This window comes from Cucurbitaria berberidis, assembly GCF_010015615.1.
Source record: "Cucurbitaria berberidis CBS 394.84 unplaced genomic scaffold K460scaffold_1, whole genome shotgun sequence".
In the NCBI taxonomy this organism is placed as follows: Eukaryota; Fungi; Ascomycota; class Dothideomycetes; order Pleosporales; family Cucurbitariaceae; genus Cucurbitaria; species Cucurbitaria berberidis.
The window spans coordinates 5,080,355-5,103,500 of NW_024468935.1; the positions used below are offsets into that span (position 1 = coordinate 5,080,355).

Sequence of the window (23,146 nt, forward strand, 5' to 3'; positions counted from 1 at the left end):
GTCGAGATTCTCAAAGTATTGCGAAAGATAGATGGTGTGGTAGACGAAGGTAAAGATATATATAGGACATTAGGGTGATAGAACTATAGAAGGTGCAGGTGAGGTTTTCGCTCGATTCTATTACGACTCTTACCGCAAGCCACCACGTAGCTTTACCCCAACAAGAACCTACGAGACTCTCATTCCACTCCTCAGTACGGTCTGAATAACCACTGCGAGGGGTGAAAGAACACGTCGAAGTCGACTCCACCAAAAATGCCAACTGCTGGAAATAGATCACACTCTCCCCTCAGTCCAACATTTCCTCCCTCGCTACGAGCATCAAGCTCTTCATTGCCATCCCAACCTCCCTCCTTCTTCCCGTTGCGCGTGAAGAATACGTCAATGTCCAGCAACGTGCCCTGTTGTGTCTGCTCATATGAAGGAGGGTTTTTTGGAATTGAAAACGTTATGCCAATCCCCACAGTCTCACCTGGCTTAAAGCTGGTGGTGAAGTCAACCCCGCCCCAAGGGTCATTCACATATTTCCGGCCATCATCACCGTGTACGCCGAGACTCGCGCGCTCCCAGCCAGGGAGCCGGAAGGTCGGATAGGGCGGTGCGACGAAGCCAATAGCGATACCGGCGTCTGCTTCCTCGAGAGACAAGCCACCACGGCCGATACCCGTTACTTTGAGCTCAAAATAAATTGTCTTCGATCGCTGCGTGTTGAGCGGTGAGTCCCAGAACACTGAGTACAATGGAAGGTTTGTGAGGATGCTTGAGTCTCTGCACTGGGCGTGGGTACGACATCTCCAGTGGCCTGCTTGCGGCTGCGGAATCAGATCGCCAATGTAGGTTGGAGCTTTCAGCAAGGCTAACTGTCCATTCTGAATGGCAGCGTGGGTGCTGGGTGCTACATTCTGCGGCGGCCACAATGGGTTCGCTTGAGTCCACGCCAGCGCGCGGTCGCCCTCCTCTGCAGAAGCGTTGGCGGTTGGAGAGTTATCATAACCAAGTGATGGTGGAGGAGGTAGCAGAGCCGTGTCGGGGATAACGGTCCAGTCGTGATAAGGTGGGGGATCCCAGCTTGGCGGCGGTTGCTGAGGGAAGTGAGAAGGTGGTGGTCCTGAAGGAGGTTTGTAGTCTGATTCCAAGGATCCATGCCCTGGTGGCGGCCCCGGAGGAGCTTGATACTTCTCGGTTGCTGGGGTGGGGTGCTGTTGTTGTTGTGTCTGGGGAGGTTGATAGTAGGGATTGTTTGAATGAAGCTGCTGCTGATCAGTTCCGCCTGTGGAGCTTTCGTCTCCCTTGATTTTCTCTTTCAGCTTCTTAAACATCTTTGCTAGACAGTGAGGATATGAGCTACAGCTGATGCCTTGGGTGAAGTAGTCGACTGGCTGTTAGTCGACGGTTAGCAGCTGTGCTATTGCAACCAAGCTGGCGTCAAGTCGCAGATAAAGAGCGTGTTGTGAGTGCTGCTACTTTATGCTACCATGGAAGGGTTGTGGCTGTGCTGTTGCACAGAGCGTCACTTGTCTTCGTTGGTGAATTCAATACGTCATGGTTGCTTGGCGCCTTCTATTCAACACCAATTTACATTATGTCAGCAACTCCACCCCTTCTTCACTACAATCTATGTCCCACTAATACTGTTTGTCGTCCCGCCGCATATCTCCCACTTTCCGCTTTCTTCTGCCTCCCATCGATGAACTTGGTCGGCACATCAACGACCACGTCTCTCAGCCAATCGCCCATTCCCTTTGCGAAAGCATCAAGCCTACTGCTCCCACTGACACCTCGACCTAGCACTCCGTACACCACAAAGTGCACTGCATAGATCTTGGGGAATTCGACCCTCTCCACGTGAAACTTGTCACTCCAGCTTTCCCCAAACAGCTCTTTCAGTTTTGGAATTGTGAGGAACGTGCGTAACCAGTCCCATGCTTCGGTGTAGATAACCGAGGACTGGGGATAGGAGGATGGTAGTGCAGTGGGGATGAAGAACCCGATATTTGCGTTGCCGCCTTTGTCACCGGAGCGCGCAAGGACTATGTCACCCAGTCGTGCGCGTGTGGTAGGACCGAACGAAGAAATTTCGACTGCGTTCGATGTTTCGTAGTTTTGACGTTTGGCAAGTTCTTCAAATTTTGGTGGTGGCGTGGTACGGATAGAACGTGTTTGCAAAGCGTTTGGAGACGTTGAGGGTTCCAATATGTTTATCGAGGTTGTCAGGGAAGATTGTGGATATATCGCCGGAAAGTAGGAGATGTACGATCTCGGAACAGCAGTACGAAGATCTGCAGTGCAGTGAAAGCCTGAATAGTGTTGCATCCCAAACTCGCTGAGTACACTCGCCAACCCGAGGTTCACATTAGGGTCGCTGGCTTCCGCAAAGATTCGGCAGGAGGACGTACTCCGAAGCTGGCTTCTCGGGTTTGGTTCAGGTACACCAAGACGTTGGAACTCGAGGATATCGAACTTATCCAAGAGATTGAGTCGCTTGAGGCCATACTTGAGCATTCTTTCCCAGAGATCGAACTTTTCCTGTGTGGCGTAACCAGTAGCGTTGACAACTATCTCAGACTGGTAGCCGGCCTGGTAGAATATGGCAAGCTTCGTCGTGGGCGGCGGTGGTGCGCCTTTGATACCCCAGATTCGGATCCTGATGAGGTTATGAGCATGTTATAATATAGAATGATCGAGATTTGGAATGCGTACCGATTCTTGCCTTCCGCCTTGACTTGGACATCGTCCAGTATCGCCTTCACATCGCTGTTCAAGTAGATATTGCCCTGTAACTCATATAAAAACTGACACTTCACCGTATCTTCAGTAACAAAACCATTCTTTGCGTCATGTTTTGTGATCACACTAGTCCCATCTCTTTCCACCTCGGCGATACCAAAGGTGATGTCGTACAAGTCGTCAAGCGGATACTCGTAGAAGCCCGCAAAGTTTGAACCGGTTACGTAGCCGCTGCATTCAATCAGGTGCCCAGCTATGAGTGCTCCCGCTAGACAGTCGTAATCTGTGTCGTTCCACGAGTGCCAGTACCAGGCAGCCCCGATGACCTGTTTTAAGCGTTAGTCAGGTGGAGGACAGTAGAATTACGGGTTGCGCATACCGGACTGGCATCTGCAACACGTCCTGCGATTATAATGTCCGCCCCTTCTTCCAGACCCCGCACGATCTCGCGAGCTCCAAGGTAGACATTTGCACTGACGATAGGTTTGTCATCCTTCTCAATCAAGTCGAGCGCATGGTCTGCAATCGTGACATCGCTATTGTCAGAATCAAGGTGAGGCGGTAGTCCTTTTTCTCGAATATCTTTCATCTCTTCGTACAGATTGTCGCCTTGTACATACGCTACCTTCAGATTGTAGCCTTTGCTTGTGACCTCGATGGCGTGTCAGATGCATCAATCCACAGCCTTACTGTTACTTACTAATTCTTGAATCTTCTCTGCTAGTCCTTTGGGATTATGTGCACCTCCATTCACGACCACTTTGATCCGCTTTTCGTGTAATATATCGATACTTTGCTCGATACCGTCCCATGCTGTCTTTTCCCATCCTGGGTGGTTACCTGCTGCATGTGCTTGTGCATTCTCAGCGATGTTGACTTCAGCGAGGTAGTCACCTGTGATGAAGTCTACGTCCCCAAGTTCGGCTTGATATCGCATATGGTACCCAGGATCAGCTGTGTTCTACTTAGTATCGTTGGTGTGCAGAGGATCAAGATTCTGTGCCATACCCTTAAACCCTGAACAATTTGCTATTCGAACCTGCCTCTTCCCTCGCTGGTCGGTCCATCTCGTACTGTAATTTGAGGAACCCATATTTTTGTTGTGAAATGCTGGATGAGGAACGGGCAAGTTACTTATTGGGAAAGTTATTTTCGGTTAGTGTAGTGACAGCGTCGCATCTTCAAATACAACACCGATGTTCCACTGCAAGGCAAGTGCGAGGAGTTCCTTGTTCATGATTGGTTCTATTCTAGTCGATCTGTACGACTCAGCCGAGGGGCCGGCTAGGACTTACGTAGAGTGGATACTCGCTTGAACCGTCGGTCAGTTTCGGCAATGAGGATAGCCATTTAACTAGCTGTACTTCTTACTTCTTACGAATCGGTTTATCATTACCGCGAGTCGACCTCGGGTATTTTACTTGAAACCTTTTAACGCCGTTCCAGAGAGTAAATATTCTCCGAGATTGCCCCAAGAATTCACTTTGCAAAGGCCGAAAACTTTAGGAAGACAAAAAAGAGATATGGCAACTAACGGACCCAGCGGTTTGGCAGACGCTGTCAATGGCAAGGAGAGATCATACTCTATCCCTCAGCAAACCCAACGAGTTTTCGAAGATGGCATCCTAAACAACTCGCTCATTGCCTCAACGCTGCCAAAAGAAATCGAAGAATGTGCGAGAAGCGTGCGGTTTGAAGGGAACGATAAGCCCTGTATTCCCATCAACTGGCGATTTGCTGAAAGCATTTCAGCTTTGAAAGGTTTAGAAGCTGCAATGATAAACGTACTTCTGAAGAGAAAGTATGGGTTGCAACCTCAGGAGGCTGTTATCAACACGTAAGTACAGCTCTCGCCCACTCGCTCGTACCCAATGTTGTTGACGATCTGCAAGCGATCATGCTCAGCTCTTCATCATGTCAGTTGTACTCAGTTCAATCGATCCAGCAGGAGAGAACGTGGGGTTCGCTCTGTCCCCACAAGGCAAAGCAGCGTATGAAAAGTACTTCAAGGATTGCGATCTACACAACGGTAACAGCAGTCTGTACCGCAGCTCCGCAACGAACATCTACCGTTGCAAAGATGGGCGATACTTCCACCTTCACGGCTCAATGAACCCTGACCCTACGCTGGACAGCATTGGACTTCCCTACAACAAAGATGTGGCTTCCCCTGAAGAGTCATGGGCTCCATTCGAAGAGAAGCTCGAGCAGATTGACTCGCAAGAGATGCAACGTCTGGCTTCAGATGTGTACAAACAGGCTGGAACCATTTGCTGGACCCCCGAGGAGTTCAAGCAAAGTGAGCACGGGAAGGCAAACGCACATGTTGGGCTCTACGAGATCCACGCCGTTAAGAACGAGAAACAACCGCCAAGTTGGTGGCCCAGCACTATTGAGACTTACGCACGGCGACCGCTCGCCGGACTCAAGGTAGTCGATTTGACGCGGGTTATTGCTGCACCTGCCGTCACCCGCGGATTGGCGGAGCTTGGTGCGAGCGTGATGAGAGTAACAGCTGAACACATCACTGACATGTCGAATCTGCACATTGATCTCAATTGGGGGAAATGGAATGCATACCTCGACTTCCGGAAGGAAGAGGACCGAGAGAAGCTGCGCGCGCTTGTTCAAGAGGCAGATGTGGTAGTCCAAGGCTACAGGCCGTCAGTACTAGACAAGTATGGCTTTTCTTTGGACGGTCTGCTGGAGCTCACCAAGGATCGCGAGCTGGGGTTGATTGTTGTCCGTGAGAATTGTTATGGCTGGAATGGACCTTGGGCGTACCGCAGTGGATGGCAACAAATCTCGGATGCATGCTGCGGTGTGTCGACACAGTTTGGTCGAGCGATGGGTAACGATGAGCCCGTCACCCCAGTCTTTCCGAACAGCGACTACTGCACGGGTACCGTGGGTGTCATTGCAGTGCTGAATGCTATTTTGCGACGTGGAGTCGAAGGGGGTTCGTACAAGGTCGATGTAAGTGGAGCCCACTTACGTTTTACACGTTGCAGTCTGACATTGGGATACACAGCTCGCCCTGAACTACTACTCTCAATGGCTCGTTAACAGCGTCGGCGTCTACCCGCAAGAAGTATGGGAAGATGTCTGGACCCGCAATGGCAGACAAGTGTTCCGTCACCACCACAACATGGCCTACTCACTTCCTCGCTTCCTGCAGATGCTGAAGACCAACTCTGCCCATATTCTGTTTAATCCGGACTTCTTCGAAGACCGACATTCCGGCGCGATTGGCAAAGACATTAGATGCATAAAGCCAATCATTCGATATCCTGAAGGAAAGGTGCAGCTGAGGTATAATGTCGGCACAAGAGGCCACGGGGTGGATCAGCCCAGGTGGCCGAATGACTTGATGTGTGAAATCGTTGCATAAGCCAGTAAGTGGAGGTAGTAGGCAGACTCGCTCGGCGTTAGCGGGTTAATCCGAAATCGAAAATTGACTCAGTCCTCGTAAACTAGATGTGTGCAAGGATCATTATGAAGTACTGACGAATAGGGCAAAGGAGATGGTGCTTAGTCACCCCATGCGCGACACGTTCCCGCGCTCTCACGTGCCTGCGCGGTCATCTGGATCGTTGAGCAGGCGTAAGATGACACGAGCGAGGCTGCAACATCTATGACTCAAACGCTCCGGTAAGCTGCAAGTTCGTCGTCCTCGCAGACCCATAAAGCTTCATTCTACTACCTAGCACCCAATCCATCACATCATGAACTCGATTTTTGAGACCCCAAGGTTGCTCCTTATCCGCCTCACAGATACGTCAGAAGGCTCTCAGCACGTCCAATGGTTCCATGAGAATTGGTCCAACGATGAAGCAACAGCATGGAGGTGAGCGTCCTTGCAACGAACGAGACTTTAACCGCCGTCTTCACGTGGGCATCTACACCTTCACATACAAAAGCTAAAAGGGTGAGTCTAGTCTCCATGGCAAGTGCCACACCCTCGCCGAAAGCCGCGAGTGGATGCTCGAGCACAAGACAAAATACAACAACATCTTTTACTCCTGCTTCGCCAAAACACCCACTAGCAAAGGCACCGAAGCAGATCCAGGGGACCATGTCGGCAGTATCAGTCTGCGTCAGCAACACTCGGGTCCAGCTATGCTACCACCCCCAATTCCGGGGCAGGAGAGTTCGTCCACATATAAACCGATCAACCTCCGCGTAATAGGCTACGCGTTTTTCAAGCAGCACTGGGGAAAAGGCTACGCGACAGAGGCAGGGAAAGGGCTCCTAGCTGAATACGCTAGATCAGTAGCGGAAGAGAAAGAAAAGGGCGAGGAGCTCTTTTATGTAGAAGGAGGCGCTGACCAGGACAACCCGGGGAGTAAACACGTGCTAGAGAAGATTGGGTTCAAGGAGGTGGGTTGGAAGGAAGAGAAGGAGCCTGTGTTTTTGAATGGGAAATGGCGAGATCCGGGATATTGGATCTACGGACAGTACGTGTGAGGTTTGTTGGGGATATTGTCGGGCAACGGACAAATTGGATGGGGTAACGCTGACAGACTTCCTGGGTATATTGCCTAGACTTATGCTCTGAAGAAGAATAACGCTCAATGCCTGCTAACATGTATGCAAGGTTGCGATGAAAGGTGTTTACTGCTCTTCCTCCACCTGCTCTCTTAGGGGCTCGTCTTATTCCAAAATCCTGCTCTCCCCATTACGCATGTCTTGGAAATGGACGTCTTCAAACTCGTCGTCGTGTCTGTGTCGGTGCATATGCGCATCTTCACCATCAAGGTCAGCAGCTGCTGCTTTGAGCGCATCCTCCAGCGTCCAGATCTTGCGCTGTAGGAACCAGGATATGAATCCCCCTCCCTTCTTCACCTCGTCGTGTGTCGCGACCCAATATTTCGCCTTCAGTATCCGTTGCGCCCGCAGGCCGTTCTTGGCGCCGAGGTTCAGCTGTTGCGCGGCAGATATAGAGACGTCGTGCAGGCCGTGAAGAAAGGCGAGCGTATGTAGTGGTGGGTCCGCTTGCGCGATTGGTGTAAGGGCGGTATGGGGTATGCCGTGTGGTGTATATATTACGCATTCCGCTTCTTCTCCGCTTGTGCTCGAAGAAAAGTCTTCGACGCCGTCGCCGTGTATAGATAGTGAGGAGCGCTTCTTGGGCGTTGCGTGCGAGAGGAAGGGGTGTGTCGCGAAGGTGATGAGGAGAGCGGAGTGGTAGAATAGTGAGTCGCCGGCGGCTGTAAGGCGCGATATGCTGAGCCATGATGGCAGAGGAGAGAGCGAGTAGGTGCGCCAGTCGGCATCATCGAGAAAGGTAGGTGTCGTGATGACTGTGCGGAAGTGATGCCACGAGGATACGAGGTTCGCGGCTTGCTACACTCCATGTCAGCATCTGAGGTCCGTCGTTGTAAAATTCCTTTGTGTGTTTGTTTACCTCTGTGGCGAAGACTGGCACGTCTCTATGCACTTCCAACAGCGTCTCTTTGTGACAATGATCCGTGAACTCGTGGGAAATGGCTACCGCATCAACGAGCGTCTCAGGCTCGCTCCTCCCCTTGCCTAATCTCAGACCTCCCGCAAGTATCTCCACCTGCCTTGCCAATTCATCTACTTCGGCGATGCTCTTCACCGCGCTCTCGGTAGCATGCCACTGCTGGCTGAACCACTTGCCCACATCCGACTGTCCGCCCACAAACCACGGATCAATCAGCACATTGTAGTAGATCCGACTGCCATGCTTCACAGCGTTCGCCGGGCGCGGAATCTGCAGGAGCCACGACGTGTCGGCGTTGAGATGGTGGAGAATCGGGCGACGCGTTGCGAGCGCCTTGACGACGGTATCGCGCAGCTCAAGATGTAGTTGTATCGAGGGCGCGTCCATATCTGCGCCGAGGAGGGCCTTGTTAGAGAGGCATGACGTGTCGAGTGCTGGGCAAATAATGCGAGACGAGGTCCACGGGCACACGGGCATGCATGGCGCTAGCGAATGGATGTGACGCAGGCATCATGAAGCCATAGCGGCAACGCAGCCGCAGCCCAGAGTAGGAGAACACCTGGGTAACTTCACAGCATCTTGGGAGTGGTATACAGAACGAGAATTAGAATAGGCATCATTGCTTCAATGCCCTTTCAGCTCAACATCTTCAAACATGAACTAGAAATTTCGTCCTTCGTCCTTCAGCCTTCGCCCTCCCTCCACCTCAGACGCAAGAGAATGAACTAGCGATATTGTCAAAATTATAATCCGTAAGATTCACCGGACCAGGGCCCAGGATATTCGAATTGTTCTTCTTCACAAACAAACTCCTCCCTTTACAATCTGCATCGCTACACTCATCAGCACAAGATCCCGAAACGCGACCTTCGGCCCACCAAAACATTCCTACTTACTCATATAAGTCACATCCGTTGGCTAGTCCAGCATCAACAAAAGCCCAAGAAGCTTGGTTATCGATGCCGTCCTCGGCGAGATTGTGGCATTTCCAGCGGTCCACGACCCAAGATTTTCGTATCCCTTGGCCATTAAGCTCCGTAGAGAGCGAGACTTGTGGCACAGATAAGTATTTTGTACAGTAGTTGAAGCAGTAAATCACATACTACGGCAAGTCAGCACAATCTTTTTCAGAAAACGTAGTACCTGTCGTTGCGTCCCAGCCTGCACTTTGGGCACACTAAATGTCTTCGATGCAGAACCCGACAGAGAGCATTCAGTTTTATTTAGGGTTGCGTACCAGACGACACTACCGCTGACGGCGGATGTAAGAAGAGAGAGGGCAAGGACTGCCTTCATGATCCTGGAGGTGAGTTGGAAGATTGGCAGATAATGGTGAGGTTGATGCTCTTCCCTGAGTGTGGTGACGCTCAATATATATATATACTCCGGATAAAGCCATCTATATTTACTTACAGCATACATCCCTGTACTTCAGTTCACGCTTACACAGCCCCCATTAGTTGATCGGGATAAGATCACGTTATCATCGCGCAATGTTACATAGACCCTCGAACTCAGTTAATAGCGCCACCTTCAAATCGTATAACAGGCTGATAGTCGGAATAAGCTCGTACAGAGCTCGTACAGAGCGCGGTGCTGGGAGGCCTAAGCCCAAGAGAAGCCAATCCGGGATAGATGCGGATGCTTGCTGCGAGGCTCCAAATAAAGTTTCAATATCAAGTGACAGGCTGCTTGTCGTGCTCAAGTTACGTCGCCACAGTAAAGTTCGGTGTGAACGGCCAACTCGTCAACCAGTGCAACGCAGCGTCGTAACACAAAAACAGTGTCACGACCAACAGAGAAGAACTTCTTCTTGATTAGGCGGAAATGACGATTCCAGTTCGCCCAATGCATTATAACTTCCAGTATACTATACATACAAAACCCTGCCTGCTAATGTTGCTTCAGCCCCACCCATATATCGCAAACAAAAAGAGCCATCCCAGTACACCGTTGCCATGCATTGCAAATGCCTCAACACCCGCCGGGAAAGATCCACAAGATGAGAAAACAAAACGCGCCAATTTTGTGTGAACATAGCTACAGGCAGGGGGGGTACAAAGATAATCGAAAAAAACAGAGAAAGGGGGGCAGGAGCGACCCGCCTGATTGATAGATGTAAGACTAGCCAGTTGCCATCTTACATCACGTCTAGGACGGGAGCGGTGGTTGTAGTAATGAACATGCCTAGTTTGAAGGCAGGGACTCGTTGTACTTGCTCGCGAACTCTTCGGCGATTTCGGGCGTCTTAACAGCATAGTACACCTGGCTCAGTCCCCCTTCTTTCTTAGGCATCGTAGCTACTACCTGCTTCTTACTGCTGCCCGTGACAGTTGCTTGCAGGGCGGGCAAAATCTGGTAGTTAAGTGGCGTGGCACCACTGGAAATGCGAATTCTTACGAAGCATTTGGCTGTAACCTTATCCTTGAGTATCCAGAGTGGGCCTTTTGCGACGTTAGCCCACGTCTTTGAACCATCGCCCGTGTCGACTGCCTGCTTGGCGAGGGCTACCTCAGCATGGAAAATGATGTCTAATACTTCCAACTCTTCCTCGGTGAGCCTTGCAAAGTCGACCTGTTCCTGCTTGCCACCCTCTTCATCATCCTCAGCGGCGGAGGCGGCGCTATTATCGGCTTCCGAGAGCGGTGTGCCCGCGCGTGAGGAGAATACAGAGGAGGCGACGGACCCAGGACCCGAGATGCCTGAATTTGGCATAAGTAGTGATGATCCGCTAGTCGAGGTGAAATTGAAGAGCGTTGTAGGAGGCGGTTTTGCGGGTGTCGTTGAGTGCTCAGATGCCGACGGAGTCGCAGGTTGGAACATGAATTTTGGTGCAGCATCCTTCTTCTCAGTAGCTGGAGCATTCCCAAATTTGATCGGACTTCCAGGCTTGAATGTCTGATCGCCGGCGAATGTGTCCGACTTGGGCGGAGCTGTCTTCGATCCAGCAGCACCAAAGTCGAAGAACTGGAAAGGCTTGTTGGGTGGGGTCTGCGTTCCATTCGTCTGTCCAAAGATAGAAGTAGAGCTGTTGTTTTCCTTCTCAGACTCGGCTACATCGTCATCGCCCTTAGTCATCCTCGAGAACAAGCTACGCTTCGATCCAGTCTCTTGCTTTTTGCGCCTCATGGTCTCTTCAAGTGTCTCGTCAGACTCGGTCTCAGACTCGCTAAACTTACGCTTGGGTGGCGTGGTAGACTCCACAAAACCAGTGGGCTGATCATTCTGTGACTCCCCTGCTACTTGCTCGCTTACTTCGTCGTCAGAATCGTCCTGGTTGTTTGAAGACGGACCGGAGGATAGATGTCCAAATATGTTAGACGAAGGTGTATGTGCTGTGCCCGGAGCATTGAAAACCGACTGACTGCCTGTGGAAGGCGCAGGGCTAGCGACTCGAGGGGTGAACAAACCCGGTGTTGATGCACCAGTCGCTGGCTTTGCGAGACCAGCAAAGGGATTCGTGGAGGGTGTAGTGCTGCCGGAAGACTTGGTAGAAGCGGGCACGCTGAACGTGGGGGTAGCTGCGATCTGCTTCTTCTCTGCGGCAAGGCGCTCGGCCTCCTTCTTGTCGTAACGAGAGGACCATTGCTCTTCAGTCTCGTCGTCAGAATCGTAGTCCTCTGCCATCGCCTTTGCCTTGCGTTCTGCTGCAAGCTGGTCGTAGGTCTTTGCAGTCTGGGTGAATTGAGTGAAGAACCCGCCCGCCCCACCCGTCGAACTGCTGCCGAGGTTTGGCTGGAAACCAGTCGAGCTAGAAGTGGACTTCGAGCCACCGCCAAACGTTGGAGTAAAGCCCACTGAGGTGGGTGCAGCTCCTGAGTTCTTGGTACCATTGATTGTAGACGGTGACGAAGTGAAGCCTGTGACTGATGCAGCAGGCTTCGGGAGCTCTGAATTAGACTTCTCAACCGCCTTCGATGTGAACAGATTCGTCGATGCCGAGGGGGCAGTAGGTTTTTCACCAATGGCCTTGGCAAACATATTCGACGTTGATGTTGCTGGTGGATTGAACTTTGGTATGGAGGCAGAAGGTTGTGGCGTTGGCGTCGTAGGTGCATCACTAGCACGGGCGCGCTTGGAGGGAGAAGCCTCTCGATTTTCAGGGCTCTCATCATTGACCTTTCGCTTCGTCGACAAGGTTGACTCGTTTCCGGTGATGCCTTTGGCGGATGCGCGTTGCTTTTTCGCGATGTCGATCTTCTTTTTGATCTCCGTGGCGTGCTGGTAATGCCAAAGCGAGACGCTCGACCAATCTGCCATCAGAGGAAGACTACTCAGCTGCTGTCGGTACCTCTCATTCAAGGCTTGAAGCTGCATGGTCAATTCTGAAACATGCTTATACAAGCCATCAATGTTTTGGGCAGCAGCGACGTTCGGTACGGCCCACTCTTTTGGGACATGTGCCTTAGGAATCTTGGGTAGGTCGGGCCCTTTTGACACCTCAGATGACGCGGTTGAAGCCCCTGTGAGAGTTGGCATTGAAAAAGCTGGTGAAGCAGGCGTTGCTTCTTTCGAAGCATTGAACAAGGAAGGACGCTCAGCCGATGGCGTTGAGATTTTGGGGGATGGTTTGGAAGCTTCTTTGGGGGTTTGCCATGCGGGCGTGTCCTTCGGCATCTCGCTTGACGATGTTGACTGCGATGTGAAAGAAGAAAACGTCGACTGAGGCTTGAACAGATTGCCCGCGTTGTTCTTTTCAGGCTGAAAGGTTTGGGAAAAGATGCCTGAGCTTGTCTTTGGTGGGGCAGTGCTAAACAATCCTCCCTGAGGCTTCTCGGTGTCAACAGTCGCCGCCGCCTGTGGGGTGTTGAAACCATTGAAGAAACTCGAATTCGGGGCCTCGGAAGCCTTTAAAGTTGGCGTTTCTGTAGTCTTTTCGGTACTTCCAGACGCTGCATTCTGGTTTTGTGGTGTTCCAAACATGCTGAACCCTGGTGTCACACCTCCCAGTGATGGAGTGGGCGTTCCGTTTGGCTTCGCCAGCGACGCGAACAAATTGGGCTTGGGCGTCTCCGCAGCTGAGCTGCTGCTCGAGTCGACAGGCTTGAGGCTACTGAAGAGATTGTTCGAAGTGCCTGGAGGCTTCTCTTGTTGCCCTTGGGGTGTCTGTGTTGTCGGGGCGAAATTGAATAGAGACGGGGTCGTGCTCGGCGCGGAGGAGAGGTTCGCGAACGGGTTACTGCTAGGCGCAGATGTGGGAGTGCTGGTGCTTGGAGTGGTAGAACTAGAGGCACCGAGGAAGTTGGTCGACTGTGTAGTCGTCGTCGCGTTCTCGCTCTTTGGTGCCTGCGGGGCAAAGTTGAACAGATTCGATACAGGAGCGGCCGCTGTGGTTTTATCCGAGCCCTGTGTACTTGTGCCAAGGCCACTGAACAGGCTTTGCTTAGGTGCAGCTTTCTCCGTAGCAGCCTCGTTCTTCTGCGCGCTGGCGCCAAATCCACCAAAGACATTGTTCTGTGCTGGGGTTGATGCCTGCGCTGAAGCGCCAAAACCACTGAATGAGTTGGTCGTCGCCGTCGTACTCGCATTCTGGGCCGACGAGGTGGCGCCGAAAGCAAGAGGCTGCGACGCTGGAGCCGGCGTACTCGTCGCGTTGGGTGCTGAAGAGCTAGGGGCACCAAACATGCTAGTCTGGGCTGCGCTGCCGGTTGTACTAAACAGACCGCCTGATGCTGAGCTAGTGGTGTTGTTCTGTCCAAGGCTGCCAAATGGGTTGCTTTGCGGCTGGCTTCCAAACCCTCCAAAAGCTGGTGCTGGTGCTGGTGTGGTGCCATTCATCGTAGGGGCGGAGTTGGATGAAGCGAATGGATTGCTACTTCCTGCAGTAAAGTTGAAGCCTGTGGACGGTGGTTGGGGGTCGAAACCGGTGCTCTGGCTGTTTGCGCCGAATGCTGGGAACGACGAGTTGGTGAAGGAATTGCTCGGGGCCGCCGACTGCGCAGGCGGGAAGCTGTTCGTCGCGCCGCCACCGAAAGCGCTGTTGCCGCCGAAGCTGAAGTTATTCCCACTGTTACTGTTGGGGGCAGGCGCTGAAGCGCCGAAGTTGAAACTGGACTGCTGTGGCGCACTGAAGTTGGCGCTCTGTGATGAAGTCTGCGCGCGCACATTAGCTATTTGCTGCTCCTGCCTACGACGTATCTCGCGCCGCCCCGCGGCGCTGTATCTGTTGGCCGACATGCCGGGGGCTGCGGTTGGGGTCGTGTTGGGGTCGTGGTGGTGTAGTTGGAGTACTCACCGAGGAGGCACCTGCTGGTCGCCGTACTTTTGCCGTCTTGATTCTGTGGGGACAAAGAGTCAGCCAGGTGAAAGACAATGAGTTCGCTTTGTGGCGGGACAGGATTGGTCGGTATGTCCAACAACAAGGTGAAGGGGGGACTTACTTTCGCGTCGCCAACTGAGCAGCTGTCGCGCGTTGCGGTACCTCAGCAGGTTCATCCCTGCGCTCTTGGTACGGATCCTCAGGTCTGCCCTGGTCGAAGACGTTGCTCCTCTTGAAACCACTCATGGCGCCGGGGTGATTGTCATATGCGTGGAGATGAATGCAGGGTGGAGAAATGTTTTGGTGTTCTTCGGGACTGATGTTCAGGAAGGTGCGCCCGTGCACCCACGTCAGGCGGCTTTAGTCATCATTGGGTACCTAGCAACGGCGACGGCCTCTCTTACCTTGCCATTCTACACTGCCCTTTGACTTTCTCTACAGCGCTCGACTGTCTAGACTGTCTTCGATTACCCGTACTTGTGTACTCGACCCTATTACCTCAAACAAATAAGCTAGTTCGTTGCCGTTCCATTGCTTTGGCCTGGGACATGTGGTGTGCTACATGTTTCTCTTTGCTCCATCCTCTTGTCCTGACGACCTCACACAGCAGTGTGTTGCCTATCGCTCACCGCTTGTTGCCTGACACCCAATGTCACTGCCATTCACTTCCCTATTAGAAGATACACCATTATGGTCTTGTTACGTTACCGTGACGAATTCACAAAATGCCTGTTGATTATTACTTCAGATATAGGTAGTGTACTTGGCAGAACGTACACACGTTGTCTCACCACAGAACACCTCCAGAAGGATGTCTATACACTCGACGAAATCCATGTGATCGTTACGCTGGACTGACATGTCTCACACATGCAACAGTGGCAGCTCTCTTCCAAACATCAATCAGAGTCCTTGCTTATGCTACTTTGCCGAGCTCCCACCCCTGTATCATGTTGAACATATACATATGACACCAGGGTCCTTGCTTCAAAGTACAGAACGACGTACACATGTTGTCTTATCGCACTATACTTTTTTATAGAGGCAAATTATCTTAATCATATATACTGTCCACCTCCACTCATATTTTGGAAGGACATCCAGAGGCCTTGCCTAATAACAGCGTGCTCTTGTCCTTGACCTTGAGGATAGCATACCATTCATGAGTTACATCATGGCAGCGGTGTGCCTAGTATGTCTTGGGTGTGGCCTTTGCATCTATGAGTTAATTTGCATCTATAGAGCAACATGGTTGCATTGACTTGTAGAATCACGATGATTCATGTGACACTGTGCCATGTCAAAGGTGCTGGCCATGACGCAAGCTGGGGAAGAAAATGTCAGTGTGGGGTACTTCGGCGGTGTTTCAGACTTTGGACCTTGGCTGAACGGGTGGATCTTCTGCGGAGATGGGCCTCGTTGATATCTTGATTTTGCAGCCCGCGGTGTTCCGGATAGACCAGCCAAACATGAGGGGTAGGTGGATCTTCTAGTCGAGACACATAGATTGCTTACCCAAACCTGCGACGCCGTGTTATCAACCCATGAAACGAGCCCCGCAAGTCGGTCAGCTCAGCTAAGCGCGTGTATGGCTGGCCTCGACGAGCCGCATTTCCTGATTCGGTACTCAGTCTGCCGGATGGATAGCACTGCCAGCTGCTGTGCCACTGATTGCGTGTAGGGCCTCAGCTCGTGATGCGGGCGGTGGGTAATACAGCCGTCCATGGCTGTGGCGGCTCGTATTGTTGAACTCCGCTATATCTTGGAGCTTATCTGGGTCCCAATACCTAGACGGCGACTCGGCTCCAAGGCTAGCTTCCTTCACCTGCGGCGCCAACATAAAGCACGCTGCCGCCGCCCGACGTGGTTGCTGCTGAGTGAGAGAGTTCATACCTCGTACCGCCAACCCGGTGAGTGACTAGCGAATCGCCTTCGCCCGAGAAAGAAGCGATCTACTGTGGTAGCGAGTACCTCAGCAGCCTGCCTGTGCCAACTATTCATCCTCCCTGTGGAATCCTGGCATTGACCCCGGATCAGCGCCAGGACTCGCTTGCACGAGTCGTTTCGTCACTACCTTTGGACGCGTCCTGACGCTGCAGCGCATCTAGCGTAAGCACCGAGCAGCTCGGATGTTGGCTTGGTGATGCCATGTCTGGTGCAACCATCATATCAACCATTATTTATGCAACACATGCCACGACGGTAACCCACGAGACTCGCGAGTCACCATGGCCAACTCTGCCCGGCTCCACAAGCGGGCTTCATCGACCGACACGCCCAAGACCATGTACGGAGGATCCCCAAACCCGCTCAAGAACAAGCCGTACCGTCGCAACAACGGCTTGGATCTGTCGCGCCCGGCCGCAGAGAACGATCTAGCCGGCCTGGGGATCTCCGAGTACGGCAGCTATTCACGATCAATATCAGACGTCAGTTTTGTTCCAGTCAATGGCCGCCACCGGCATAACCGCTCTACCTCGAACACGTCCCAGTTCTCTACCTCGTCAGGCCTGCAACGACCGACACCGTTGTCCTCGATACGCCAGACCCCACAGCCGTACACGCCACCTGTATCTGCATCAACTCCGCCCTCAGTACCAAGTAACGAGCACGAGAGCTATGATATCATGTCCGACGACGAGTTCCGCCTGCGGCAGAGCGCGTTTGACTCCACCCGCCGATCCGACTCGCTCTCCTCAGTTCCAGGAGTATCCCTGCGCATCCACACCAACAACTCATCCACTCGACTCGCCGGCAGCTACTCTCAGTCCTCAGTATCTCTCACATCACCTGTGGCGCAATCACGAGCGAGGGGCGATACACTCAAGTCTATAGACACTACCACTTCACCTAGTTCGCGCACATCATTCGATCAGACATGTCGCTTTATCCGTGGCGGACGAGACTCGCCTGTCGATGCGGCCTCGAGAGCTGCCTCGATCCGCGCCGCGCGTCTGAAGTTCGAAGAGGATGAACGTGCCAAAGAGCGCAAGTACGAGAAGGAAACACACAAACAACTGGAACGGGATTACCGGAAACAGCTGAGGAAAGAAGACCATACCACACGCAAGTCTGAGACGCTCGACAGGACAGACGACTACAAGCGCTCTCGAAGTGCATCCGACACCCAGAACGAAAAGACACCAAGGCCTTCTGTAGGTGGACGCCAGTACTCAGACCACCGCGAGGCACACTCCAACTCGCTCCCAAAGTACGTGGCCACCGTGGACCCAGAGAAGCAAAGCGGCGCGGTGCCCAAGGTGACTAAGAGCCGTGCGGGAAGATGGCTGAGATTCGTCACCTGGTTTAAGACGAGATTGCTGCGCATGTCGGGCGGGTAGCGAGTGGCTTGGTCCCGAGCACTGCCACCTGGACGCGCGAGGAAATCGTCACTTGGTGGATCGCCTTGTGATGGTTGCCCTTCCCCATTAACCCTACTTGTTCACATATGGCTGCATTCGAGCAAGTAGGTGATTGCCTCGCACCCATTCCTTCCATTGATACTTTTTATGACTTCTTATATCTCTCTTGGTTTAGCATGGCGTTCGGTTTCTGATTTTACTTCTTCACGATTCATGCCTTTCTATTCCCTGCTGCATACATTTCGCAAGGCGTTTCTAGGATATGGCATTGGATTGTAGGTGCGCTGGGAGGGTTTTAGGTATGGTGATTCCCCCTCCACTAAGACGTACGTCTCTACATAGCTATGAACAGCATTATAACACCCCCCCAACCATGTTTGACCAACGCTGCGTGCATGGTGGCATTGCAGGTTACCCAGCACCTGTATACGAACAATCATGTGGATGTATTTGGCCTCAGGCTTCGAATTGATTAGCATTCATAGTGTATAATCTGCATACCGTCTTCATGCTTGCATTTCGTCTCGTACTAGTTGACCACTCAGTGGTTGCGGTGTGCTTACTACGCCTGACACGAGGCTTGATCCGTAGCACTGGGTCGGACTTCCGTGTCAGAACAGTCTGCCAAGACAAATCGCGACATAACCAACCGAGCTCAAAGACAGTTACAAACATCTTCCCCGCATTTGCCGCCGTCTCTCCGGTTACGACATGATTGGCACCCCTTGACGATAGCAATGTCGCTACGAAATTTGCCGCGGGCGTCAATTGCTCTGAAAAGCAACAGACGAAGCGCAGTGTGCGGTGTTGGCGCGGGAGTGCGAAGGATTACGCAAAGAAGATGGGCGAGCGACGACAAGAAGGGTGGGGATGCAGACAAGCCATTTTATCTCCAGCTTCATGAGAGTATTTATGAGCGTGTGCAGAAGGAGAAGGCGGAGCAGATCCAGATTCAGTCGTTGCAGCAACGGTCGGCGAGAGGGCAGTTCTTTGCGACCGTTTTTGGTAACACTCGCTCTTCAAACCTCATTAATAGTAGCGCATGCTAACAGGTGAACAGCATGTCTCTTTACCGCAGGCATAGGTTACTACTTCGGCCAATTGATTCCCCCCAAACCAGACACCAACTCGACCGCTCCGCTTGAAACCTTCACACCTCCCAAGCATAACATATCCGAAGCGAACATGGAAGCTGCATGGGCAGATTTCCGCAACATTGTCGGCAAGGAGAACATCACGCTCGAGAAGTCCGAGCTCGTATCGCACAGCGGGTCCTCGTGGTCCTCGCATCCCGCTGAACCGGGCGACATCCCATTCTGTGTGATAAAGCCTGGAAATACACTTGAAGTCAGCGCGATCATGAAGGTTTGCCACGAGAGGAAGATTCCAATTACGCCATACAGTGGAGGTACGAGCTTGGAAGGACACTTTGCAGCGACCAAGGGTGGCATCTGCGTTGATTTCAGTCGCATGGATAAGATCTTGAAGCTGCACAAGGACGATCTAGATGTTGTCGTTCAGCCCGCAGTTGGTTGGGAGCGTCTCAATGAAGAGCTGGCAAAAGAGAACTTGTTCTTTCCTCCAGACCCAGGTCCAGGCGCTATGATTGGTGGTATGGTGGGTACGGGGTGCTCCGGGACGAACTCTTACCGATATGGTACGATGAAGGATTGGGTGTTATCACTCACGGTAGTGCTGGCTGATGGCACGGTTATCAAGACACGACAACGGCCAAGGAAGTCCTCTGCAGGTTACGACTTAACGCGAATGTTCATCGGCAGCGAAGGCACCCTTGGTCTCGTTACTGAGGCTACACTCAAGGTTACCGTCAAACCGCAGCACACCAGTGTAGCTGTATGTGCATTCCCTACCATTCGCGCAGCATCAGACTGTGTCTTCAAAGTCGTCGGTGCAGGCGTACCCATAGCAGCAATTGAGATCCTGGACGATGTGCAGATGATGTGCATCAATGATGCTGGCCAGACCTCTAAGACCTGGAAGAATGCGCCAACCCTGTTCTTCAAGTTTGCCGGTACACCAAATTCAGTCAAAGAGCAAATAAGCCAGGTCCAGACGCTAGCGAAGAACTCTGGATCTGTTAGCTTTGAGTTCGCAAAGTCTGAACAAGAGAAAGAAGACCTCTGGCAGGCAAGAAAAGAGGCTCTGTGGTCGGTTATGGCCAAGACCGAGGGCCACGAGGACATGGCGGTATGGACGACTGATGTAGCCGTTCCAATTTCAAGGTTATCTCAAATCATTGAGGAGACCAAAGAAAAGATTAGCCAGAGCGGTTTGCTAGGCAGCATTGTAGGCCATGTTGGAGATGGCAATTTCCACTGTAAGTCCCTTCTCGCATCTCCTAGTTCCCCCTACCTTTCAAGTACTAACACTAATATTAGCAATCATCCTCTATAACCGCAAAACCGACTTCCAAAAGGCCGAACACCTAGTCCACGAAATGGTCAAGCGCGCTATCGAGCTCGAAGGTACAGCGACCGGCGAACATGGTGTCGGTCTAGTCAAAAGGGACTATCTGCCGCATGAGCTAGGCACTAGTACCGTAGATGCGATGCGGCAGCTGAAGAAAGCGTTCGATCCGTTGTGTTTGCTGAATTGTGATAAGATTGTCCGGGCGAGCGTACCCAAGGCGGGCGAGGTGGCGGAGTGGTAGGGCTATCGTAAATGAGGTATTGTAAGATATAATAGGTCAAACCTCCAGTAACACACTGGGCCCATGGTTGCATGTAGAACCAACCATCAGGATAGCCGCGTGCGAACGTCAGTCATACTACAACATTAGTAGCGAGTTCGATTTGTACGAAAGCAAGACCATGCAAGTATAAAAAAGCCCAAAAGGCTTCAAGACATTTGCAACCAACAAAAATCAGTGCAAAAGTCCTCGAAGTTTCTCGAAGGCCTCGAGGCTACTACATCACCGCTGAACCTAGCTGTCTTTGATACTCTGAAGCCAAGCACAGACCATGTGAGCCATCGGCACCTCATCGCTGCAAGCTCCCCGCGTCGCATCTTATGAAGCTCACAATCAACATGTAGCTCTCGACCATCCCAACGGTGTAGTCCACTAACTCTTCAATGCCTACGCGCGCAATTAAAGCTATCTTCTACACGCGCTTCCATCATGAGAAAGGTAAAGTGCCTCATGATCTCCGCGTATTCCACTCCGCACGCACTAACATGCTTCCCAGGAAACCGCGTCCTCCACCAAGTCCCCCGAGGCAGCATAACGCCCTCGACCCTCCCCTCCGCGCTCCCCACTCCGCTCTTTCCATTCCTCTCTGTTACACAGTACCTCATCCCCACGCAACAGTTCTGCGACCGCCTGCTTACCTTCTGCGTCAATCACCACCGCGTCATCGGGTACCCTGTGTGCATCCGCGAGGGCAAATACAGCCGGAATGAGTTCATTTTCAACTTTGCCGTGGTGATTGGCGAAAATGAACTGGATTGGGCGTGCTATGGCGAAGTGGTGAGGAAGTTGGGGAGGTTATTGCGGGGGTTGGAGGAGCAGGGCGGCTTTCTAAGTCGGGAGGAGGCGGGCGTTTGGGATGAGGATGATGGTGGAGGGGTGGGGAGTGATGATGAAGGGCTATCTGGGTTTGGTATTGGAAGTGGTAGCAAAGTGTACGCGCTGTGTGAGATGGTGCTAGAGGATTTGAATAATTACGCCGAGTGTATGATACCCATTGGTAAGTCCACCTACGTTACGCGTCGCACAATTTGAATTGTGAAAAGCGGCTAATCAAAGGCAGATGATTCCAACACGATCAATCTCAAGCTGTTCCCGACTCGCCCACCTCCTCCACCAATCCTCGCGCATCAGGTCCCATTGCTCACCATCTCCCTGTCAAGCCTTCAGACTCCCATATCCTCCGATCTCACTCTCAATCGCATTCTGTCTTACATCAACGGCGTAAATAGCATCTCGCACATTGCTCAGCTAGCCGATACAGACCTCTCGCTGACTAGAAAAGCTATACAGCACTTGGTGTACTACGGCTGTCTGGTACTCTTAGACATCTTTAGCTTCGCTGCAATCTACGCGCCGACAGCGGAGATTGGTGGATTCATCGTGGACGCAGATTTGAAAGAGGAGTGTATGAGATATGTCAAGGTACCGAGGCTAAGACTAGGCTCGAGTGCGAGGACGATCCGGGTGGGCAGCGAATCTGAGAAGAGTCGGGACGAGCGGGGTTCAACATCTTCTTCGGCATCACAGCACAACGAAGCGGGAGGTTCAACTCTCAAAACATCTGAGTTCGACAGCCCCGGCACTACCCAGATGAATGATGAAAGCGAAGACGAATGGCAAATCGACCACGAAACCCTAATCACGCTCTACACATCCTTGCGCCAGGGTCTGACATTGAAGAACTGGGTATTGGAGAACCTCGATCTTCTGGGCGGTATCGACGTCCGACGATTCATTACCTTTGGTATTATAAAGGGCTTCCTGTACCGTGTGCACAAGTACGCCATCGCCACGTCAACAGCCCTGCCTCCCGCACCACCAACGAGTTTACAAACCTCAGCCGCGACATCGACTGCGAACCCTAGCAGGGACTCAGACACAGCAACCATCCGAGGCACTACGCAACGTCATCACCCCTCGGCCTCTAATTCGCAACTCCCATCCCAACCCAATGTACCCTCGCATTCCCATTTCCAGCATCAGAATCCGTCCATTTCCCTCCACAGACCCAGTATCGCGTCAACGCCTAATCTCAATCCTTCCAAGACAGAGGATCTACACGGACTGAACAGTTTCGTGAGTGATAGGGAAAGAGAGAGTGGATTGCCAATGCTCAAGTTCTTGGATGGTATGCATTGTTTCGATGAAATATGTACTGAGCTGGGGTTGCCGGAGAAAGTAGTAGAAGGGAAAGTAAGAGGGATGGGCGAGGGGTCGGGTGCTGTAATCCATCGGTGAAGTTGAGGAAGCGATAGAAGCGTAGAGTGTAGAAAGAGTAGCGCGACGTGGGATTTAATACCCTTATTCCCGCTTCGCTAGATTCGAGGGCTTCTTTCGCATCCTCCCATGGGTATTCAGTCAAACATCGCCGTCTATGAAAGGCAATGCATCAAAATACGTATTAAACGTCGAAGGACTGAAAGGTAGGTCTGATACCGACGTAGCAGTAGCTATGTGCCAATTAAATCTCCATGTAGAGCTGGCCAGCTCCAAAGTCGATATGCGTGTTAAATGCCACTGTGAAGCCTGTGGCGGTAGACCTTCTCTCGTGGCAGCTTCTCTGCAGTAGCTGCATGTTGGGTCATGCACTGCAACTGAATGTGGCTCGTTGGCTCACACAA

The 23,146-nt window shown here is 52.1% G+C and overlaps 9 protein-coding genes across 9 annotated transcripts; 5 read left to right on the plus strand and 4 right to left on the minus strand.

The window, feature by feature from the left end:
- Positions 1–37: 37 nt before the first annotated feature.
- Positions 38–1,497, minus strand: K460DRAFT_362153 (uncharacterized protein). The gene has a single exon (XM_040932592.1). It carries the CDS (start codon positions 1,317–1,319, stop codon positions 192–194), a length of 1,128 nt encoding a protein of 375 aa, XP_040793967.1. The 5' UTR covers positions 1,320–1,497; the 3' UTR covers positions 38–191.
- An 87-nt stretch (positions 1,498–1,584) lies between these two features.
- Positions 1,585–3,849, minus strand: K460DRAFT_329427 (DUF1446-domain-containing protein). The gene is made up of 5 exons (XM_040930740.1): positions 3,736–3,849; positions 3,428–3,681; positions 3,107–3,379; positions 2,701–3,053; positions 1,585–2,644 (listed from the first exon to the last, which is right to left on the minus strand). The coding sequence occupies exons 1-5, from the start codon at positions 3,818–3,820 to the stop codon at positions 1,609–1,611; spliced, it is 2,001 nt and encodes a 666-aa protein (XP_040793968.1). The 5' UTR covers positions 3,821–3,849; the 3' UTR covers positions 1,585–1,608.
- A 262-nt stretch (positions 3,850–4,111) lies between these two features.
- On the plus strand, positions 4,112–6,197 carry K460DRAFT_303610 (CoA-transferase family III). Its single transcript, XM_040929950.1, has 3 exons — positions 4,112–4,564; positions 4,620–5,703; positions 5,759–6,197. The coding sequence occupies exons 1-3, from the start codon at positions 4,251–4,253 to the stop codon at positions 6,116–6,118; spliced, it is 1,758 nt and encodes a 585-aa protein (XP_040793969.1). The 5' UTR covers positions 4,112–4,250; the 3' UTR covers positions 6,119–6,197.
- Positions 6,198–6,452: 255 nt separating this feature from the next.
- Positions 6,453–7,194, plus strand: K460DRAFT_401428 (uncharacterized protein; the record flags this gene model as incomplete). Its single annotated transcript, XM_040936418.1, has 2 exons — positions 6,453–6,574; positions 6,666–7,194. 2 exons carry the CDS (start codon positions 6,453–6,455, stop codon positions 7,192–7,194), a joined length of 651 nt encoding a protein of 216 aa, XP_040793970.1.
- Positions 7,195–7,380: 186 nt separating this feature from the next.
- Positions 7,381–8,581, minus strand: K460DRAFT_271073 (uncharacterized protein; the record flags this gene model as incomplete). Its single annotated transcript, XM_040927702.1, has 2 exons — positions 7,381–8,073; positions 8,135–8,581. The coding sequence occupies 2 exons, from the start codon at positions 8,579–8,581 to the stop codon at positions 7,381–7,383; spliced, it is 1,140 nt and encodes a 379-aa protein (XP_040793971.1).
- Positions 8,582–8,891: 310 nt separating this feature from the next.
- Positions 8,892–9,538, minus strand: K460DRAFT_362157 (uncharacterized protein). The gene is made up of 3 exons (XM_040932593.1): positions 9,433–9,538; positions 9,091–9,244; positions 8,892–9,027 (listed from the first exon to the last, which is right to left on the minus strand). The coding sequence occupies exons 1-3, from the start codon at positions 9,488–9,490 to the stop codon at positions 8,901–8,903; spliced, it is 339 nt and encodes a 112-aa protein (XP_040793972.1). The 5' UTR covers positions 9,491–9,538; the 3' UTR covers positions 8,892–8,900.
- A 7,200-nt stretch (positions 9,539–16,738) lies between these two features.
- On the plus strand, positions 16,739–17,794 carry K460DRAFT_373425 (uncharacterized protein; the record flags this gene model as incomplete). The annotated part of the gene is made up of 1 exon (XM_040934581.1): positions 16,739–17,794. One exon carries the CDS (start codon positions 16,739–16,741, stop codon positions 17,792–17,794), a length of 1,056 nt encoding a protein of 351 aa, XP_040793973.1.
- Positions 17,795–18,443: 649 nt separating this feature from the next.
- K460DRAFT_329441 (D-lactate dehydrogenase mitochondrial precursor) lies at positions 18,444–20,717 on the plus strand. Its single transcript, XM_040930741.1, has 3 exons — positions 18,444–18,820; positions 18,876–20,153; positions 20,215–20,717. Exons 1-3 carry the CDS (start codon positions 18,553–18,555, stop codon positions 20,484–20,486), a joined length of 1,818 nt encoding a protein of 605 aa, XP_040793974.1. The 5' UTR covers positions 18,444–18,552; the 3' UTR covers positions 20,487–20,717.
- A 137-nt stretch (positions 20,718–20,854) lies between these two features.
- Positions 20,855–23,061, plus strand: K460DRAFT_303624 (nitrogen permease regulator 2). The gene is made up of 3 exons (XM_040929951.1): positions 20,855–20,963; positions 21,022–21,522; positions 21,586–23,061. The coding sequence occupies exons 1-3, from the start codon at positions 20,909–20,911 to the stop codon at positions 22,761–22,763; spliced, it is 1,734 nt and encodes a 577-aa protein (XP_040793975.1). The 5' UTR covers positions 20,855–20,908; the 3' UTR covers positions 22,764–23,061.
- The last annotated feature ends 85 nt before the right edge of the window (positions 23,062–23,146 follow it).

Bases quoted from the DNA above. Each gene is read 5' to 3' on its own strand.
- K460DRAFT_303610 (XM_040929950.1), top strand. From the start codon at position 4,251: ATGGCAACTAACGGACCCAGCGGTTTGGCAGACGCTGTCAATGGCAAG. The intron at 4,565-4,619 runs GTAAGTACAGCT...ACGATCTGCAAG, and splicing joins CAGGAGGCTGTTATCAACAC to CGATCATGCTCAGCTCTTCA. The intron at 5,704-5,758 runs GTAAGTGGAGCC...TGGGATACACAG, and splicing joins GGGGTTCGTACAAGGTCGAT to CTCGCCCTGAACTACTACTC.
- K460DRAFT_303624 (XM_040929951.1), top strand. From the start codon at position 20,909: ATGCCTACGCGCGCAATTAAAGCTATCTTCTACACGCGCTTCCATCAT. The intron at 20,964-21,021 runs GTAAAGTGCCTC...CATGCTTCCCAG, and splicing joins GCGCTTCCATCATGAGAAAG to GAAACCGCGTCCTCCACCAA. The intron at 21,523-21,585 runs GTAAGTCCACCT...AATCAAAGGCAG, and splicing joins CGAGTGTATGATACCCATTG to ATGATTCCAACACGATCAAT.
- K460DRAFT_362153 (XM_040932592.1), bottom strand. From the start codon at position 1,319: ATGTTTAAGAAGCTGAAAGAGAAAATCAAGGGAGACGAAAGCTCCACA.
- K460DRAFT_329441 (XM_040930741.1), top strand. From the start codon at position 18,553: ATGTCGCTACGAAATTTGCCGCGGGCGTCAATTGCTCTGAAAAGCAAC. The intron at 18,821-18,875 runs GTAACACTCGCT...ACAGGTGAACAG, and splicing joins GTTCTTTGCGACCGTTTTTG to CATGTCTCTTTACCGCAGGC. The intron at 20,154-20,214 runs GTAAGTCCCTTC...CACTAATATTAG, and splicing joins TGGAGATGGCAATTTCCACT to CAATCATCCTCTATAACCGC.
- K460DRAFT_329427 (XM_040930740.1), bottom strand. From the start codon at position 3,820: ATGGGTTCCTCAAATTACAGTACGAGATGGACCGACCAGCGAGGGAAG. The intron at 3,380-3,427 runs GTAAGTAACAGT...CACGCCATCGAG, and splicing joins CAGAGAAGATTCAAGAATTA to GTCACAAGCAAAGGCTACAA. The intron at 2,645-2,700 runs GTACGCATTCCA...TAACCTCATCAG, and splicing joins AAGGCGGAAGGCAAGAATCG to GATCCGAATCTGGGGTATCA.
- K460DRAFT_362157 (XM_040932593.1), bottom strand. From the start codon at position 9,490: ATGAAGGCAGTCCTTGCCCTCTCTCTTCTTACATCCGCCGTCAGCGGT. The intron at 9,245-9,432 runs GGTACGCAACCC...CTGTGCCACAAG, and splicing joins CGTCAGCGGTAGTGTCGTCT to TCTCGCTCTCTACGGAGCTT. The intron at 9,028-9,090 runs GTAAGTAGGAAT...TGATGAGTGTAG, and splicing joins AACGGATGTGACTTATATGA to CGATGCAGATTGTAAAGGGA.